General features: G+C 36.8%; 1 protein-coding gene across 1 annotated transcript in view; it reads right to left on the bottom strand.

Annotated features, from left to right (window-relative positions):
• The window catches only part of LOC150083829 (uncharacterized), a 607249-nt gene that overhangs the window by 471969 nt on the left and 114415 nt on the right, over window positions 1–20865 (bottom strand). Inside the window, exons 8-9 of the mRNA XM_090375392.1 lie at window positions 18315–18389; window positions 3687–3758 (exon numbers count right to left, since the gene is read on the bottom strand). Coding sequence (XP_090231518.1) covers window positions 3687–3758; window positions 18315–18389 — 147 coding nt within the window. The remainder of the gene's footprint in view (window positions 1–3686; window positions 3759–18314; window positions 18390–20865) is intronic.

Below are 20865 nucleotides of genomic sequence, written 5' to 3' on the forward strand. Positions count from 1 at the left end.
CAGAGCATTCATCAAATGCTTCAAGTCTTCTGAAACCTTCTTATCAATTAAGTATCCCTGAAATCCCTGAATTGCATTTAACTGTAACCTAATTGACAATGCTAATGCTAATGCTAATGCTAATTTTCTAACTTCATTTTCACCAAATCCCAACAATTCATGTTTAGAAGAATTAATATCTTCGTTGTCCTCGTTTTCCTTCTCTCATCATCGGTATTGTCACTAGTTCTTAAATTTGAATTTTTTCTTTTCTTTTTTTTTGAAACTGTCCGAAATATCGATGTCATTCGAATATTCAGGTGCTGTGACCATGTAAACACAGATAGGAAAAATTTTCGGAAAAATGTGGATAATGGCACTTCCGCAAAATAACAAATGATTATTTGTCGGGGTAAAAGAAAATCACTTTTCTAATTCTCGGAGGGAGGTGCTTACAGTTGATTCATGGCGGTGTCCAACCTACGGCCCGCAAGGAAAGTGAACTAAAACAGCATTTTAAATTTTGTTAATTATCAAAAACTTTTTCGAATGAAATGTTTCGTTCAGTAAATGTAATTGTGTATTGTACTTAATAAAAGTTTCGAATATTTTAAATTTTACTTTTACATGCAACAAGATATGGAAAATGTAACACACTGAAGAAATCTAACTTTGGAGATTTGAATATGGCCCCAGTACGTGAAAGGTTTGACACCACTGCAGTAGAAGGTGGGCCAGAGCCCATTAGGAATACACCTTGATCTGTTCACTCTTGAGCAGCGCGACTTCATATGTGCGACAGGTGGTCGGGGTGCCTCTGTAGCCAGGTGAGCAGGAGCAGCGGTGCGTAGCACACGCTTCTTGATTAGACCGGGGTTCGAGCCCGTGACTACCAAATACAGAGGAGGATGCGGAAAGGTCAGGGAATGAACACTGCATATCCCAGGAGCAAAATGGCCTTAGTTGCTAATGCTCCTAAAAAAACCAAATAACAATAACAACAGGTGGTTGGATAGGTTTTACCAATTACCACTAAGTTGTAGAATGGTAATCCTTTTAGCTCTCTTAATTTGTACAGCAGCCCTAATTTTCTAAATTGCCTGAGGGCCAGAAATGCAAACAGTGCGTGTCGAGTTAATTCTCTCCTAATCCGTCCGCTATATGAAAATTTTCTTCACTCAACGGAAACTATTTTAAATGTAACTTCCAAGGGGAATTCAAAATAATTCGCTATAACAGGACTTCATTAAACAGAGGTCCGATTGAGTAATTTAGAATCATAAAAATGGTTATACAGTTTTATTTAGTAAATATTAGCATTAGCAAGAGCACATGATGCAAAAAAGCAAGCTTATATAGCATCAGCCAAAAAAAAAAAAAAAAAAAAAAACAACCCCTTATTTGTTTTTGTATATCATGAGCTTCACTGGCAGCCTGTCCGCACTGCTCTCAAAACTTCATATCTGACAGCACAATTACCCCGAGATCTTTTTCATTCACCACTACCCTGAGTATGGTACCACACAGTTGGCTCGCTACTCTGGAGTTACTGCTACCCATATGCAGCAATTTGCATTTGTCAATGTTAAACTTCAATTGCCACCTCTCAGCCCATCTGCCCAATTTTTCAAGATCCTGTTGCACACCATCATTACTGTCATTAACAACCCTGCCAACCTTTGTATCATCCACAAACTTGAACATTAAGCCTGTTTTACCTTCATCAATATCACTGATAAATATGGAAAACAACAATAGTCCTAACAGTGAACCCTGGGGGACTCCACTAATAACATTAGTCCACGATGAGCAGTGTCTATTGATTACCACTCTCTGTCTTCTCCCACTCAACAATCATTTTATCCATAACAGCAAATTTCCCTTAATGCCATACTGCTCCAATCCGTACAGCAGCCTTCTATGTGTAAAATTATCAAAAGCTTTCCTGAAATCCAAGTATATGATATCAAAATAATTTTTTGGATCCAGTTCCTTTGTGACCACATTGTAGTATCCAATCAAACTGGTCAAGCAAGATTTCCCTTTAACAAACCCTTGCTTGCTATATCTGAACTATAGCTGGATCAGTCCTGTCTGAATTCAGATCTATCTTCTGCAGGATCAGACAGGACTGATCCTGCATTCCTTCTTTAACCAGTGACTTTCCCCCAGAACAGAAGTTGTATCACCCTTTGATCCCCCCCCCCTTTGTGAATTGGGGATACATTTGCACTTTTGCACATAGAGCAGCCTTCCTACTATTATAATACAAAACTGAACCAAATACAACAAAGCAGCTCATATATGGCAGGCATTATGATGTTTTTGTATTTTGTCCTTCAGGTAGCATCTCATTTTCCTAATACAAAGCCAAATGCAATCAGTATATTGCCTTTGAAAATTATTCCACCCAATTACAGTGCCACTTCTTTTTTTATACTTAATATGGTTCTGAAAAGTGACTATAAGGAGTCCGCATGCATTGCACCCAATATGAATGCAAGACTCCAGCTATAACAGGGTGTGAAGGCATTAATTTGTGAATAAGCACTGTTCACCATGACATGCCACCCCAACCCCCTGGACCTCCAATATCAGTTGATAATATCAAATACAGAGAAAGAAAAAGTGCATTCTCAAAAGCTGCAGTATTGGGATTTTAATAGTTCGTGTTGTACATCTTTCATGTTTTATCCCATGGATTTTAAATACTCTTATCCATCTATCAATAAATGTTAGTTTTAAATGAAGGCTATTAAAAAAAATTGGTTATTCACAATGCATTGTAGTTGATTTTTATTTTATAGCTTAACAGTCAGTGTGTCTCAAATGCTAATTATGAACATAAAATTAAACAGATTATGTTACGGTCTCAGTACAATTGACTATCATCACTATTTTTCTGCACATTATTTGTACAATGTCATTTCCTACTATAATTTACCTGCAGAAGCTAATTTTGTAAATTAAATTAGCATTAATTTATTAATGATAATAAGACTTTAACTGCATTTATAAGTCTTATAACACAATTTAAAAGACCACTTTCTGGTATTGTTTAATTGCAAATCAAAATGAAGCCATGGTTTTTAAAGTTAGTTTTTAAGTTCATTTAACATCCGATGATCAAGAAACATACTGCACAATGTGTTAGCTCAAGAGAAGCAAATAACTTCTTGCATTTTAACTGCATTTATTTTCACTTCACATATTAACCCCCCCATTTTTCTGAGGTCCTATCAGTGGACATTAAATACAGTGAAAATTATAAATGCATAATTTACAAATTAAAACCATAATTCTGAAAATGATATAATTGGGGAGATACTTAACAGAAAAGTTGAAGTTTATAAGAGAAACTTCCCAGGGCTCCGTTTTTGTTTAGCATATCATTTTCATTTGTAATCACGTAAGTATTTATCTTATTTAATTTTATGTCCACTGAAGGAGAGTCAATATATGTGCTGAAAATAAACTTTTCTTTATTGAGTACAAGGAAGTACCACAACAAGCAGTTCAAGTAGTTTAGTGTTAGTTTAAAATTTTTAAATAAATTACAAACTGATTCCTAAATGTGGAGAAGTACCTCCTCTACCATAATGTCCATAGCCTACATTCAAGGTGCCCTTTAACTTCCATATTAAAATTAACTGATAGTAATAACTTCATATAAAATATATAAATAATGAGATAATGAAAATATATACCATATGTTGACTAAGCATTTGTCGAAGTCCTTCAGTATTATCTGGTCCTTTAATTTCTCCTTGACGCTGATACTAAAAATAAGAAAAGAGGCCCTATCATTATATCTGCTTCCTCTTTGGATAGTCATCATATTTATAAAATCTAACAGCTTTGTTAGATTTTATAAAATACTTTTTTCAAATCAAAACTTTATATTATTTTATATTTTAAATATTTAAAATATTTAATTTTAAAAACGTTAAAATATTTTATATCTGTTTTGTTTCTTATTATTATTAATATTAAGACATTAATATAACATATTAGATAACAATATAAATTATTTTTTGTTACTAATTCTTTAAATTACACTGTGTACACTTTAAATATTATTTAAATATCTTGTAATTTTATATATTTAATTTTGGTAATTTTGTGAAATCATTTCTTGATGTTGTAAATTTAATTCTTACCTTTTCTAAAACTAATTCCACTACATTATATTCTTTTCAATAACTTCTAAATCAAAATTTTTTAAATTCGTAGCAGAAAAAGCTTTGGTAATGCAATATTTTTCTGATTTAAATTCTGTAATATTTTCTAGTTTAGTTCATACCTTAATAATGTTTGTTACTACCAGAATTGAAAACTTTGTCTGATAATATCATGACTCACATGGTAATGGTCACAGATGATTCACACGAAAAAGCCTTCGCAGCTTCCCTGAGATAGTCATCACTTGAAAATCAATGCCACACAGGTGTTTCTTCAGATTTCTGAAAAGCAAATAATTGCTGGGAACAGGCGCCTCCGTAGCCAGGTGGGAAGGAGCAGCAGTGCATAATACACACTTCTTGATTAGACCGGGGTTCGATCCCGTCACCACCAAATACGGAGGATGCGGAAAGGTCAGGGAATGACCACGGCATATTCCCAGAGCAATATGGCCTTAGTTGCTAATGCTCCTAAAAACCAAATAACAAGCTGGGGACCAGGTCTAGACCATAAATAGGCAGTTAAACCTGTATACAAGTCCCATAAAGTAGTTGCATTATCAGGAAGAAGTAAAATAAATAGCTCGTGTCAATTCCACTCTTCTCTGTTCCTTTACAGCCTGGAAAAATTTGAGAACAGCAGCACAGGCATCTCCAGTGATTGTTTTTTTAAGTGGCATGCAGTCTATCAAAAGAATTCCTTCCATGTTCCAAAACATGAAAGCCATGATCTTCCTGGAGGACTGTCTTGAATTTTTTTTTGGAGTTAATTTTCTTCACAAATTTCAGCTGTGCACTGTTTTTTTTGAAGAGTTGTGAGCATTCTTAGTACCCAGCAAGAAAGTGGCCTTTGAAAAAGACAAGTGCTCGTGGAAGATGATTAGAATGACTCATAAAAAATATTACATTCTATGGTAATCACTTGAATATAACTATTCTGCATAACCTGGGCTTCAATTTTCTGAAACACTTCTGAAGTTGTCACTTCTGTTGGTTTCCCAAGTGCAGTTATCTTCTATGGATTCTCAATCCCATTTAAACTGCTTAGAACTGTAGAACTAAATTCTATCTGATATTCAGGAGGTGGTAGCATCACCATATGCAGCTTTCATGCCTTCGTGAATAACTTTTAGTTCATTCCCTTCTTTTTAGCAAAAATTTGATGACAGCCCAATGCTCTAATTTTGACATCCATGTTTTCCTTTGAATTGGCTATTTTAAATCTTTACTTCAACTGTATTCTTCTGTACTTCAATTGCATTCTTCTGTACTTCAATTGCATTCTTCTGTACTTCGATATATCAGTTTCTTTATATATCAAGTGTATTTATAGTTAAGGAAGATAATTTTTTTTTTTTTTTTTATAGTCTGACTTCATAGCTAAATATCAAACTGAGATTGCTATCAAAAATAAAATCAGAATTTCATAAAAAAAAAAAAGGAAGAAAGAAAACAACAAAATTTCAATTTTATATTTAAAAGCAATTTTTAACTTTTTTTTTTTTTTTTTTTTATCAATGCCTCTACAGTTTATTCAGTTTTATCAATTTCTGATTTATGGAGAATTTTTTTCAATTTTGGCTCAATCTTAATAAAAGTTAGCATCATTCCAAGTGCCAATTTTTCAAACATAAATATAGAAACAACTACTATTACTTATAAACATTAGCATTAGCATTAGTAGAGGCATATGATGCAAGAAAGCAAAGCTTATGCAGCATCAGCCAAAGGAAAAAAAAAAAAAACCACTTCACTTCACCCCCTCCGTTCGTTCGAAATACCTGTCCAGCAGAGACTTTAATTTATTTAGGATATCAACTTCTGCAACAAGGGATGGAAGTCTGTTCCACCAACCAACTACCCGCTGGCTAAAGGCAAATTTCTGCACATCTATCCTACATCTGTCTTTCCTCAATTTGAATTTATGCCCTCTCAGGTGATTATTCTGAGCAAGAGGAAGAATCCCATCAGCACTGAGCATGCTCAATCCATTCAAGGCTTTATACACCTCTATCAGATCACCTTGCTGGTGCCTAGTCTCCAGATACTCTAATTTTCAAAACTTAAGCCTTTCTTCGTAAGAGCAACCCTTTGTTCCATTCACTAATCTTGTTGCCCTTCTCTGTACTCGTTCCAGCAGCTCTACATCCTTCTTGAAATGAGGCCTCCAGACCTGTATACAGTACTCAAGGTGTGGCCTGACCATTGCCTTATACAAGGGAATAATCACCTCCTTATCCCTGCTAGAAAAATTCCTGTATATCATTGACAAGACACCATGAGCTACTCTTGCAGCCTGTCTGCACTGCTCAGAGAACTTCATATCTGCTTACACAATTACCCCTAGGTCCTTTTCATTCTCTACCACTGTCAGTGTAATACCACAGAGTTGATATGTTGCTCTGGGGTTGCTGTTTCCCATATGTAGTACTTTACATTTGTCAATGTTAAACTTCATTTGCCACTTCTCAGCCCATCTGCTCAACCTTTCCAGATCCTGTTGCAGCAGCATAGTGTCAGTAGTGTCCTTGACAACCCTGCCAACCTTTGTATTGTCTGCAAACTTGGACATTAAGCTTGATATACCATCATCAATATCATTTATAAATACAGAAAACAATAATGGACCCAACATTGAACCCTGTTTGTTATTGTTATTTGGTTTTTAGGAGCATTAGCAACTAAGGCCATATTGTTCCGGGATATGCGGTGATCATTCCCTGACCTTTCCGCATCCTCCGTATTTGGTGGTGACGGGCTCGAACCCCGGTCTAATCAAGAAGCGTGTGCTATGCACTGCTGCTCCTTCCCACCTGGCTACGGAGGCGCCTCATTGAACCCTGAGGGACTCCACTAATAACATTAGTCCACAATGAGAAGTGTCCATTGATTACCACTCTCTATCTTCTCCCCCTCAACCACTCTTTATCCATAGCAGCATTTGCCTCCAATGCCACACTGCTCCAATTTGTGCAGCAGTCTTCCATGTGCAACAGTATCAAAAGCCTTTCTAAGATCCAAGTATATAATATCAAAGTTATTCCCTGCATCTAGTTCTTTTGTGACTGCATCATAGTATCCAATCAAATTGGTCAGGCAAGACTTCCCTTTAACAAAACCATGCTGTGTCCGAGCTATAACTGAAGTCTTATCTAGATGATCCTGCAGTGCTTCTTTAACCAGTGCCTCCATTAATTTTCCTGGAACAGAAGTTAAACTCACAGGTCTATAATTACTTTTGTCAGCCTTTGTGAATTGGGGTCACATTTGCACATCTCCAGTCTGTCGGTATCTTCTCTGAGTCCAAGGAACCTCTCATAATTATGGCTAAGGGTTTGCTTACTTCCTCTGCTGCCTCCATTAATATAACTGGATAGATCCCATCCACCACCAGGTGCCTTTCTTGTGTTTATCTTCAACAATTTCTCCTTCACTTTACTCTCAGTTATTACAAGATTCTCTAGCTTACTGCCAGAGTTGAATACACCTCTGGCATTCCCCTCGCTGAATAACTCTTCATGTGTGAATGTCGATGCAAAATATTCATTTAGTTTGTTTGCTACCTGAGCAGGATCATCAACAGTTGACCCATCGATATCAAGTGGACTAATCTGATTCATCCTCTTCCTTCTAGAGTTTACATAAGTAAAGAACTTTTGCTTATTTCTTTGCATCCCTTGCCAAAGATTTCTCGTAATCTGCCTTTGCCTGCTTAACCTCCTTTGTAACTTGGTTACAGATCAATTTGTATCTATCATAGGCTTCTGTGTCACGCGTTAATTTATACGTATCCCGTGCATTTTTCTTCTCTGTCATATGTCTCATTAGTTCATTTGACATCCATTTAGGCCTAAACCTTGAACAATATTTCTTAGTTGGTATGTAAAGCCTAGTAGCTTCCAAGATAAGTTCTTTTAATGCTTCCCATTTTGAATTTGCTGTTGGTAACATCATCAGTTGATCCCACTGTATAGAATTTAAATACTGTCTCAGACCATCGTAGTCGCCTTTATGAAAGCAATAACCCTTCCCTTTACCCCTGACGGTAGTTACCTCTTTGAGAAAATCCCATTTCAGCACACTGTGATCACTGCCACCTAGTGGTTCCTTTCTCGGCAGATTCTTAATGCATGAAGAATCACTATTGATAATCAAATCAAGAGTATTACTCCCTCTAGTTGCCTCCCGAACATGCTATTGTAGAAAACAATCATCCAATAAATCCACAAAAGCCTTGCTAATGTGTGAGTGACCAAACTACAAATTCCAGTCAATATCTGGGAAATTAAAATCCCCCATTATAAGACTCTCTGATGTACTGGGCCACTCTATTTCCCTGTACAGTTTCTTATTATACTCATCAGAGTCATTAGGCCTATAGCACACTACTACTCTCAATTTTGAACTCCAAAATTGAGAGTAGTAGCGCTTATGTCACACCAAACTGACTTGACACTGCACTGTCCAGCGATGTTGACTGGCTTCACTTCCTTGGATTTTATGTGTTTCTTAACTAATAGCATAACCCCTTCTCCCTTCCTATCCTGTCTATCCTTTCTGTAGACATTTTACTCCCCAAATTCCTGTTCTGCATTCCTTATATCTGTGTGACACCACGTCTCTGATATCCCAAAATTATCCACCTTTGATGCTTTGAGCAATACTTGAAATTCATCAAATTTATTTACTAAACTCCTAGCATTGGTGTACATGCAAGTATACATGCACCTGTTTCTATTCTTAGCTACCCTAACACAACTCATGTGTTTACTTGTACCGCAATGACTCCCAGCAGTCTCTGAAATATCCTGCATCTTGTTTTTCAGGCTTCTGCTGATTCCAATAGAAGCAGTGTAAGAATCACTTTCACCTCTGCCAGTGGCTATTGTTAATCTATTAGTCTTTGTATCCCCCCAAGCTAGCAGTTTTCCGACCCACCTAACACTGCCTCGACAGCATCAGCAAATATATTTGCACCCTTTCAATTTAAGTGTATCCCATCCCTGTAGAAGCAGTCTCTCCTGTTAACAAGTACAGACCACGCTGAAAAAAATTCTACCCCTTGAGCCTTACACAATCTTTTCAGGGCCGAATTGATCAACAAGGCTCTCATCATATACTCCCTTCTATCGTGTCTGGGCAGAATTGCAGGCACTTTCAAATTCAATCCTAATTCACAGCTTTTTTTCAACAGTGACCTGTACTTCTTAAGTAATTCTGCCAGTCTCTTACTCTTGATATCATTAGTGCTAACGTATACAACTATATCACCTTTTGTGCCCTGAAAAGATGATATCCGCTCTACAACATCATCAAACTTTGCCCCTGGCAGACATACCCTGGTCCTGTTCCATCTATCCTTTTTACAAAGCATGTTCCCCGTTTCCCTGACAATAGAGTCACCAACAACTACTAGTTCCTGTGAGACCAGTGCATTCTGCCTTGGGGGTTGCCGCTGTGTTGCGTGATGAACAAGTGCAAGCTCTGGCGTTGATGTGGGCAGCTGAAAGCTTGATGGGGCCCCTCAATTTATATCCTTCGAGGGCATCCACCCTGTCCTTCAAGGTCTCAATAAGCCCATAACAACGCTGAGTTGTTGCCTGATTTCGTTACACTCCTTGCATAGCGCACACACAAAGACATCCCCCATGGCAATATCATGTACCGTACCTGATTGCTCCACAAACATCATGCAAGCAGTATATTTTAAAAGGCTGTGATTCAGAGGGCAACTGCCTCCCTCAGTTCTCCTCTGAGCCACAGCACTCCCATTAGCTTGAGCCTTTTGCTTTGCTGCTCTGGTCTGAGTCATGATTTCGATTTACTTTCAATAAAATTTCAATTTCAGTACAAAATTATATGCCTAAACTTGTATCCCAACATAGTTATAACGGTATATATATTTTTCAGTGTTAAGTATTAACACTGACACTGAAAAATATATATACCAGTGTCAAGTATTAATTATCTACGAGTTCCCTTTATATAACTTCCGTATCAGTTATGTATTAATTAATTATGTTACCTTTGTAATCTAAGTCGTTATATGTATTTAGTTAAAAGTACAATTTAACTGACAACGAAGTTCAACAAGTTTAATAGATTCTACCGATCAACTGAAAATATTATAACCTATACTATACTAACACTATCTAGTTCGGTATATAATGTATCATATGACAAAGGCGGCAAGTTACGAACGGTAAATCTACGGACACTTAAGTATTAATTAACTTTCAAATCTCGCTGTCTCAATTCAGAATAAACTAATGACCCTTACTAGGTCTATAAGCTACTTACAGAAAATAATTTGATGTAAAAAATATTCAATAAAGTGGCTAAATATGGCTAAAAAACGTCTCGTTCAGCACAGTTGCACCTTGTAACACGTGGATTTGATACTCTTACCAATACTTTTATTCAATTACAAGGCCAAGTAAAGAATAAATACACCAGATTAATCAGAAAATCACAAAATAATGCTATACTACTAAATTTAAATCAAAAGTTTTAGAAAAACAACAATTTCAAATCAATAGATGGCAAGATAGAATGACAAGCAGAATGAAATCATAACTTCTAATATAAGCCTAGCCTAGCCTAGCCTGTCCTCTGAAGAGTACTAGAGAATCATACTATTTTAGTGCAAGCACTTCAATCTAATGTTTTGCTATTTACAATTATTATGTTATAATTATGTCAATAAAATTATAATAAGCCATTCCTAAATGATAGTGACTCTATCCAATAGCAAACACTTGCATTATACAAGGGTGATACAAAAAAAGAGTAAATTCATTTCAAAAAGAAACAAAGTATGAAAATGAAAAAAGGAGCAAAACAAAATATGAGTACCTGTCACATTTGTAAGTACTTCACAGAATTGCTAGAATTGTCAAGATAATGCAACTAATACTACACAAGCTTCAAAATGTCTCTTTAGTAGAATTCATGTTTAGAAACTATGAAATACCTATTCTGCTACTATCTTATCATTTTCATTGTTTAGCTATCATATGATCCTTTGATGGCATCACCTATCTCCAAAAAGGAAGGCCAAAACAAGATCAAAAGAAACAAAAATGACATTTCTTGATAAGTGCTTAATGAAAGAACATTGTCATTCAACAAGAAAACGTTTAACTGCACACTGATCTTGATATAAAGTAGAAATAACTAAAATATTTTCTCTTCCTCCCTCACATACAATCTGATCCTCAGCATTATGTTCAGACTGCTGACAGGCTACATTAGAGGCAAGTACTGAGAAGATGATGAAGGTTTTTGTTGTCTGAGAAAGAGTAAGAATGCTAATAGTATCTGTCTAATAATAACTGTCTATGTTGTCTGAGGACAACAAAGACAAGACAAAAGATGAGGAGGGTAGTTTTTTTTTTTTTGGAAATTGGTAGCAATTAAACTTTTCCTCACATCTCAGTTGGTATGTGAGGCTGATGGTGTTATAATGACAACATTACAGGAATTCACTGAAGAAGCAGTTACAGGAAGCACCACAAAGAGCCTGAGAGTAATCTGTAATTCTTTTAAGAAAATTAAAGGCAGATTACACCATGCAGTTTTAAGTGTTTGTTATTTCATCAATTTCCATTTCTTGATAAACCTGCTACCATGCAGCTAAAAGAATATTTAAGGGATTTTTTTGCTGACACTGTATAAGATAATGCTTCCTTGCATCATTTGCCTCTACCAATACAAAGTTGAAAAGGAAGTGCACAGCTGATTGTAAAGTAAGGAAACAGACTACCATATTTTGAACTTGTTAAATTGAAGGGATATCTGTATTTCAGCCTTAAATGTGAAATAATTATGAATTAACATGGCAGAAAATATGCACCCAAAAGAAAAAACTCTACAAAATCACAAAAGGGAAGAAAAAAAAAAAAAAAAAAAAAAATATATATATATATATAAAGTTCAAAGCCATTACTTAAATGTCCCAAAATATGCAACTACAGAAAAGGTTAGGTGGGGTGGGAAAGGGGCATGTTATAAGGCAGGCGTTGGCAACCTGCGGCTCGTGAGCGGCTCTTTGAACATGTAACTGTGGCTCTTTAACTTTTGGCCCACATGAATGACAAGCACAGCAGGCACAGGCAGCAGCATGAATATAGCATTAGTTTCAGTGCAAGCTGCAAAAATTTCTCAGTTTAGTTTGCCTGTGCATTGCGAGCAGAATACACATACTGCAAGGTGTCAAACATTAATCATTGTGGCAGTAGTGAATATAAAATAGTTAAAACAGGAACAAAATAATATCCATCTGTATGTAGTGTTTGTGATAGGTACATGAATTCATATTATAAATCACTTGACTTGTTAAATCAGTTGCAATCATTTTTAAAATGTCAACTCAAAAGAGAAAGTTGAGCAAGAAAAACTGGAATTTAAGAAGGAATGGACTGAGTAGACACAATTTGAAATGGAGTTAGAGGACTTAAAATCAATGGCATGTGTAGTACAAGACTAAAATGACTTAAAACTGAAATTGAGGATTTAGAGAGGCAAAAGGCTGCCCTTGCAATTCTACACAAATGAACGGAGATAGATGAGTTGAAAAAGCAAGACCAAATTGTGTTCAATGTGTGCAGTAACTTACTGGACACTTATATTTGTATAAATTTGAAAATATTTGCATTTGGATTTCTCTCAATTTTGGTTTGACGTATTTCTGCGAGCAAATATTTTCGAATGTTAACTATATTAAAAATAAATCAAGAAACCGTTTGAACAATGCGAGCCTCTCAGCATGTTTAAAGATGAAAATTACGGCATACTCGCCTGATGCTGAGAAACTCGCTCAAGAAGTTCAGCAGCAAAAGTTACATTAATTCATACCTAATTGGATGTGTGGGGTGGGTTGTGTTTCAGTATTAATAAATAATATTTTAAAATACATGTTTATATATTTTTAATAAAACGCCTTCCCACTCTATTCCATTTTTTAAAAAACTCCCTCCCAGCTTGAGCTGAGGTGAGGTTCTTCAGATTTTTTTTTTTTTTTTAGATCAAAAATGGCTTTTTACTCAAAAAAAGGTTGCTGAACTGTTATTAGCATTAGCATTAGTAGAGGCATATGATGCAAGAAAGCAAGCTTATTCAGCATCAGCCAAAAAAAAAAAAAAAAAAAAAAACCCACTCCCATTTCAGCCCTCCGTTCGTTCGAAATACCTGTCCAGTTGAGCCTTAAATTTGTTTAGGCTATCAACTTCAACAACAAGTGATGGAAGTCGGTTCCACCACCCGCTGGCCAAAGACAAATTTCCGCACATCTATCCGACATCCGTCCTTCCTCAATTTGAATTTATGCCCTCTGAGGTGATTATTCTGAGCAAGATGAAGAATCCCATTGGCATTGAGCATGCTCAAACCATTCAAAGCCTTATACACCTCTATCAGATCACCTTGCCGGTGCCTAGTCTCCAGACTCTGTAATTTGCAAAACTTAAGCCTTTCTTCGTAAGAGCAACCCTTTGTTCCATTCACTAATCTTGTTGCCCTTCTCTGTACCCATTCCAGCAGCTCTACATCCTTCTTGAAATGAGGCCTCCAGACCTGTATACAGTACTCAAGATGTGGCCTAACCATTGCCTTATACAAGGGAATAATCACCTCCTTATCCCTGCTAGAAACATTCCTGTATATCATTGACAAGACACCATGAGCTACTCTTGCAGCTCGTCTGCACTGCTCAGAGAACTTCATATCTGCCTGCACAATTACCCCCAGGTCCTTTTCATTCTCCACCACTGTCAGCGTAGTACCGCAGAGCTGATACGTTGCTCTGGGGTTACTGTTTCCCATATGTAGTACTTTACATTTGTCAATGTTAAACTTCATTTGCCACCTCTCAGCCCATCTGTTCAACCTTTCCAGATCCTGTTGCAGCAGCATAGTGTCAGTAGTGTCCTTAACAACCCTGCCAACCTTTGTATCATCTGCAAACTTGGACATTAAACTTGATATCCCATCATCAATATCATTCATAAACACCGAAAACAACAACAGACCCAACACTGAACCCTGAGGAACTCCACTAATAACATTAGTCCACGTTGAGCAGTGTCCATTGATTACCACTCTGTCTTCTGCCACTCAACCATCCCCTTATCCATAGCAGCAATTTGCCTCCAATGCCACACTGCTCCAATTTGTGCAGCAGTCTTCCATGTGCAACAGTATCAAAAGCCTTTCTAAGATCCAAATATATAATATCAAAGTTATTCCCTGCATCCAGTTCTTTTGTGACTACATCATAGTATCCAATCAAATTGGTCAGGCAAGACCTGCCCTTAACAAAACCATGCTGCGTCTGAGCTATAACTGAATTCTTGTCTAGATGATCCTGCAGTGCTTCTTTAACCAGTGCCTCCATTAACTTACCTGGAACAGAAGTTAAACGAACAGGTCTATAATTACTTGTGTCAGCCTTTGATCCTCCTTTGTGAATTGGGGTTACATTTGCACATCTCCAGTCTATGGGTACCTCCCCTGAGTCCAAAGAAGCTCTCATAATTATGGCTAGGGGTTTGCTTACTTCCTTTGCTGCCTCCTTTAATATAACTGGATAGATCCCATCCACCCCAGGTGCCTTTTTTATGTTTATCCTCAACAATCTCTCCTCCACTTTCCTCTCAGTTATTACAAAATCATCCAGCTCACTGCCAATGTTTACTTTACCTACATCATTCTCCTTCCTGAATAACTCCTCATGCGTGAATGTAGATGCAAAATACTCGTTTAGATTGTTAGCCACCTGAGCAGGATCCTCAACTGTTGAACCATCAATATCCAGTGGACCAATCTGATTCATCCCTTTCCTTCTCGAGTTTAAATATGTAAAGAACTCTTTTCTGTTTTTCTTTGCATCCTTTGCCAAAGATTTTTCGTAGTCTGCCTTTGCCTGCCTAATCTCCTTTGTGACTTGGTTACAGACCAACTTATATCTATCATAGGCTTCCATGTCACCCATTAATTTGTATGTATCCCATGCATTTCTCTTCTCTGCCACATGCCTCATTAGTTCATCTGACAACCATTTAGGCCTAAACCTTGAACAATATTTCTTAGTTGGTATGTAAAGCCTGGTAGCCTCCAAGATTAGTTCCTTGAATGCTTCCCATTTTGAGTTCGCTGTTGGTAACATCATCAGTTGGTCCCACTGTATAGAATTTAAATACTGTCTCAGACCATCATAGTCGCCTTTACGAAAACAAAAACCCTTCCCTTTACCTCTGATGGTAGTTACCTCCTTGAGTAAATCCCACTTCAACACACTGTGATCACTGCCACCTAGTGGTTCATTTATCTGCAGATTCTTAATGCATGAAGATTCACTACTGATAATCAGATCAAGAGCATTGCTCCCTCTTGTTGCCTCACGAACATGGTGATGTAGAAAACAATCATCCAATAAATCCACAAAAGCCTTGCTAGTGTGCGAGTGACCAACCCAAAAATTCCAGTCAATATCTGGGAAATTAAAATCCCCCATTATAAGACTCTCTGATTTACTGGCCTACTCTATTTCCCTGTACAATATCTTATTATACTCATCAGAGTCATTAGGCCTATAGCACACTCCTACTCTCAATTTTGATTTCCCTATGCTTATGTCACACCAAACTGACTTGACACTGCCCTGTCCATCGATGTCGACTGGCTTCACTTCCTTGGACCTTATGTGTTTCTTAATTAATAGCATAACCCCTCCTCCCCTCCTGTCCTGTCTATCCTTTCTATACACATTGTATTCCCCAAATTCCAGTTCCGCATTACTTATATCTGTGTGACACCACGTCTCTGATATCCCAACAATATCTGCCTTTGATGTTTTGAGCAATACCTCAAATTCATCAAGTTTATTGACCAAACTCCTAGCATTGGTGTACATGCAAGTATACATGCACCTGTTTCTATTCTTAGCTACCCTAACACAACCCATATGTTTACTTGTACCGCAATGACTCCCAGCAGTCTCTGAAATATCCTGCATCTTGTTTTTCAGGCTTCTGCTCATTTCAATAGAAGCAGTGCAAGAATCACTTCCACCTCTGCCAGTGGCTACTGTTAATCTATTAGTCCTTGTATCCCCCCCCAACTAGCAGTTTTCCGACCCACCTAACACTGCCTCGACAGCATCAGCAAAAATTCTTGCACCCTTTCTATTTAAGTGTATCCCATCCCTGTAGAAGCAATCTCTCCTGTTAACAAGTACAGTCCAGGCTGAAAAAAATTCTACCCCTTGAACCTTGCACAATCCCTCCAGGGCCGAATTGATTGACAAGGCTCTCATCATATACTCCCTCCTATCGTGTCTGGGCAGAATTGCAGACACTTTCAAATTCAACCCTAATTCACGGCTTTTTTTCAACATTGACCTGTACTTGCTAATTAATTCCGCCGGTCTCCTACTCTTAATATCATTAGTGCCAACGTGTACAACTATATCACCTTTTGTGCCCTTAAAAGATGATATCCGCTCTACAACGTCATCAACCTTTGCCCCTGGCAGACATACCCTGGTCCTATTCCACCAATCCTTTTTACAAAGCATGTTCCCCGTTTCCCTGACAATTGAGTCACCAACAACTACTAGTTCCTGTGGGACCAGCACATTCTGCCTAGAGGGCTGCCTCTGTGTTGCCTGATGACCAAGTGCAAGCTCTGGCATTGATGTGGGCAGCTGAGAGCTTGATGGGCCCCTCAATTTATTTCCTTCGAGGGCATCCACCCTGTCCTTCAAGCTCTCATAAAGGCCCATAACAACGCTGAGTTGTCGCCTGATTTCCTTGCACTCCTTACATCGTGCACACACAAAGACATCCCCCTTGGCAGTATCATGTCCCGTACCCCACTGCTCCGCAAACATCAAGCAAACAGTGCATTTTAGAAGACTGTGATTCAGAGGGCAACTGCCCCCCTCAGTTCTCCCCTGAACCACAGCACTCCCATTAGCTTGAGCCCTTTGCTTTGCTGCTCTGGTCAGAGTCATGATTCCGATTTAATTCAATAAAATTTCAAAACAAAAATTAAATCCTTAAGTTATATCCCAAAACAGTTATGTTATATATATATTTTTTTTTTTTTCGGTATCTAGTGTTTTCTACGAGTTCCCTTTATACAACAACTTCCGTATCACGTGTACCACTATAGTTATGTATTAATTATTTGTTACGATTAAGTTGTTATATATATATAGAGTTAAAAATACAATTAATTGACAATAAATTTTATCAAGATTAATAGATTTACTGATTAATTGACAATATTATATTATGCACTATACTACACTAAGCTTATGCTATCGTGTAAAAATGTCGGGAATTCTCGAACGGTACTTCTACGGACTCGTAAGTATTGATTAGCTTCCAAATCTCGCTATCTCAATTTAGAATAAACTAAGGATCCCGACTAGGTCTATAATCTACTTATAGAAGATAATTTGATATAACAATTGGTTAATAAATCGACTAAATTTGGTTAAAAAAAAAGACCTCTCGTTCAATTTGTGACACGTGGATTTGATACCGTTACCGATACTAAGTAATATCTACAAAATCTCTGTCTAAGTTAAACTTTAAACTAAGTATCGTAACTAGGAATATAAAGCTACTCTAGAAAATAAGTTAATATGACAATTTAAACTAATAAATCAGAAAATAAATCAGGAAAAACTTCTCTGTTTCAAGAGCTTCAAGGAGCCACGACCGCACAGGCTATCCTCGCACCCAGAAAAGATAGAGAGACAAAGAAAAAGAAGAATGACAACAAACTCTATGTGAACTCAGAGCAAGCCACAGATAAGCATGATGAATAGGTAAGTATAGGTAAGTAAGTATACAACAAAATAAAATTAATTAACTAACATTTCATTACAAAGTTATGTTTTTTATCATTTTAGTGTGCTATGTGAGCACACTAAAATAATAGTCATGTACAAAAATGTTAAAAAAATTTGATAATTGACTGACCCTATTCGTTTTCTAAGTGCACCTTAAGAATCATGTCCTCAAAACAGAAACAGCCATTTTCTATTTTGGTAGAAATTATACATGTTAAATTGGTAAATCTATTTGCATGAAAAATAATCTAAACAGTGATCCTCAGTCAAAATCAATTAAATATAAAACTTACAGGGATCATAAATACATGTCCAGGTGGTCCAACAATTCCTTCTACACCATGTAAACCATCTCTTCCTTGGTCGCCCTATAATGAAATAGAAAACAATAATGATAAAAAGCAACCACCCAGGAGATTTTTTCTTCAATGATAATACAAATGGTTTCCAATTTACATTATTCTGAATTACAGCATTTCAATATAACATCATTTTAATTTTAAAAGTGTAAATTTCAAATTTCATGACTTTGCCATTTCTTTCCCTTTGTCAAGGAGTAAACTGCAAGGAACAAAATTTCAACAAGAGCAACTTACTAGTTTTTTGACAATGTATGTGTGTGTCCATCCTGCTCATACTGAAAACCTGGATGTAATATGTAAACCAACTTCATGCCAACAAATACAACCTCTTTCTTGAAACTGATGGACCAAGGTGATTTTGACATTCAAAGCCTATTAACACCAACAGAACATAGTAATAGTAATAGAAGCATGAGATGCAAGAAAGCAAGCATATGAGCTAACGTAGCATCAGCCAAAAAAAAAAAAAAATTCACACAACCATTCCCTCTAAAAGTTTGTCCAGTTCCTCCTTGAATTTATTTAAGCTATCAATTTCCACAACGACAGATGGAAGTTTGTTCCACAATTAACCACCCGCTGGCTAAAGGCAAATTTCTGCACATCTATTCTACAACTGTCTTTCCTCAATTTGAATTTATGCCCCCTCAGGTTCATAATCAAAACAAGAGGAAGAATAATCCCATCAGAATTCAGCATGCTCAACCCATTCAAGGCCTTATGCACCTAAATCAGATCACCTCGCAGGTGCCTAGTCTCCAGCCACTGCACTTTGCAGGACATAAGCCTCTCTTGGTAAGAGGATCCCTTCATTCCCCTCACCAATCTTGTTGCCCTTCTCTATACACACCCAAGAAAATCTACATCCTTCCTAAAATGAGGCCTCCAGACCTGTATGCAGTACTCAAGGCGCAGTCTGCCCATTGCCTTATGCAAAGAGATAATCACTTCCTTTTCCCTGCTAGCAAAATACCTCTATATCATTGACAAAACCCCATGACCTGCTCTTCCAGCCTGTCTGCGTTGCTGGAACAGGTCTTGTTAGTGTGCGAGTGACCAACTCACAAGTTCCAGTCAATATCTGGGAAGTTAAAATTCCCCATTATATTTTTATTTAAAATCAGAATATAATGAAGTTAAAATCCCACCAAGATATTCTGTTTTACCAGCCCACTCTATTTCTCTGTACAATTGTTCATCGTACTCATTCAAGTTATTAGGCCTATAACACACTCCTACTCTTATTTTTGCTTTCCCAGTGCTTACGTCACACCAAACTGACTCAAAATTGCACTGTCCATCTATGTCAACTGGATGCACTTCCTTTGATTTTATGTTTTTCTTAATTAACAGCATAACCCCTCCTCCCTTCCTATCCTGTCTATCCTTTCTGTACACATTGTACTCCCCAAATTCCAATTCTGCATTCCTAATATCTGTGTGATACCACATCTCTGATATTCCAACAATATCTGCCTTTGATGTCTTGACCAACACTTCAAATTCATCACACTTATTTACTATACTTCTAGCATTGGTGTATATGCAAGTATACATGCACCTATTTTTATTCTTAGTAACCTAACATGTTACAACTGACAAGATCCAGCCATCAATTTAGGAGTTCTGAGAGAAAATACAATATTAAAAAATACATACATAGTATAGCAGAAACATGAAAGGAAGTAATTCAGTCTACAAAAAATGGTATATGATGGATTATATGGCCTGGGTGCATTCCAGTGCCCAGGAAATTGCCAATGTTGCAAAATTCAGTTACAGATTATAGAAATGGCAAATCAGATTGGCTTTGATGAAGTGGTTATAAGTAGCATGGTGCAGATACTTACAAATCACAGTTTGGTGCTCAGTTGACTAACAAGGATCTGATTGAAAGCAACAAAGGGTTAAAAAAAAAAGTAAATCCCGGAAGAGGAGGAGGAGGAAATGCACCTAAAACATCATGCAGAAAAGAATGACTGAAGTCTGGTTTGTTCAAAAATGAGACTGTCATTCTTATTAAAGATGATGAACAGAACAGAACAGCAAGTTCAGTTAAAATACATTTTGAGCTGTTATAATGAACAGTATCAAGGGAAGAAAATTCTGTTCAGATTTCTATCCTTGGCTTCTTAAAATTTGGAAAATTTTGGTTTAAGTTTACATAATAATGTATGTGTATTTTTATTGTTTCCTGTTTTCAATCTGACTTGTTTAATATTTTTTTTAATATTAAGCTTAAATTAAGTAGGCAAGATCTTAAATTTGACCAGTGATGTGCATCTCCTCTTCATAACATATAAATGTACATGTATAAAAAATATGGCTCATTTACATCATTTTGACATACATTGCCATTCACAGAAACACATTCTCCAATGTAAATTGCAGATTACCTGTAATAATAATCATCATCATCAAGTATAATGTATTATAATTATGGATTATAATAAAGTAAACTAAAACTTTTGTAGTCCCTCTG

The sequence above is a fragment of the Mastigoproctus giganteus genome, chromosome 6 (assembly GCF_048544385.1).
Source record: "Mastigoproctus giganteus isolate SK-2022 chromosome 6, ASM4854438v1, whole genome shotgun sequence".
Taxonomy (NCBI): Eukaryota; Metazoa; Arthropoda; class Arachnida; order Uropygi; family Thelyphonidae; genus Mastigoproctus; species Mastigoproctus giganteus.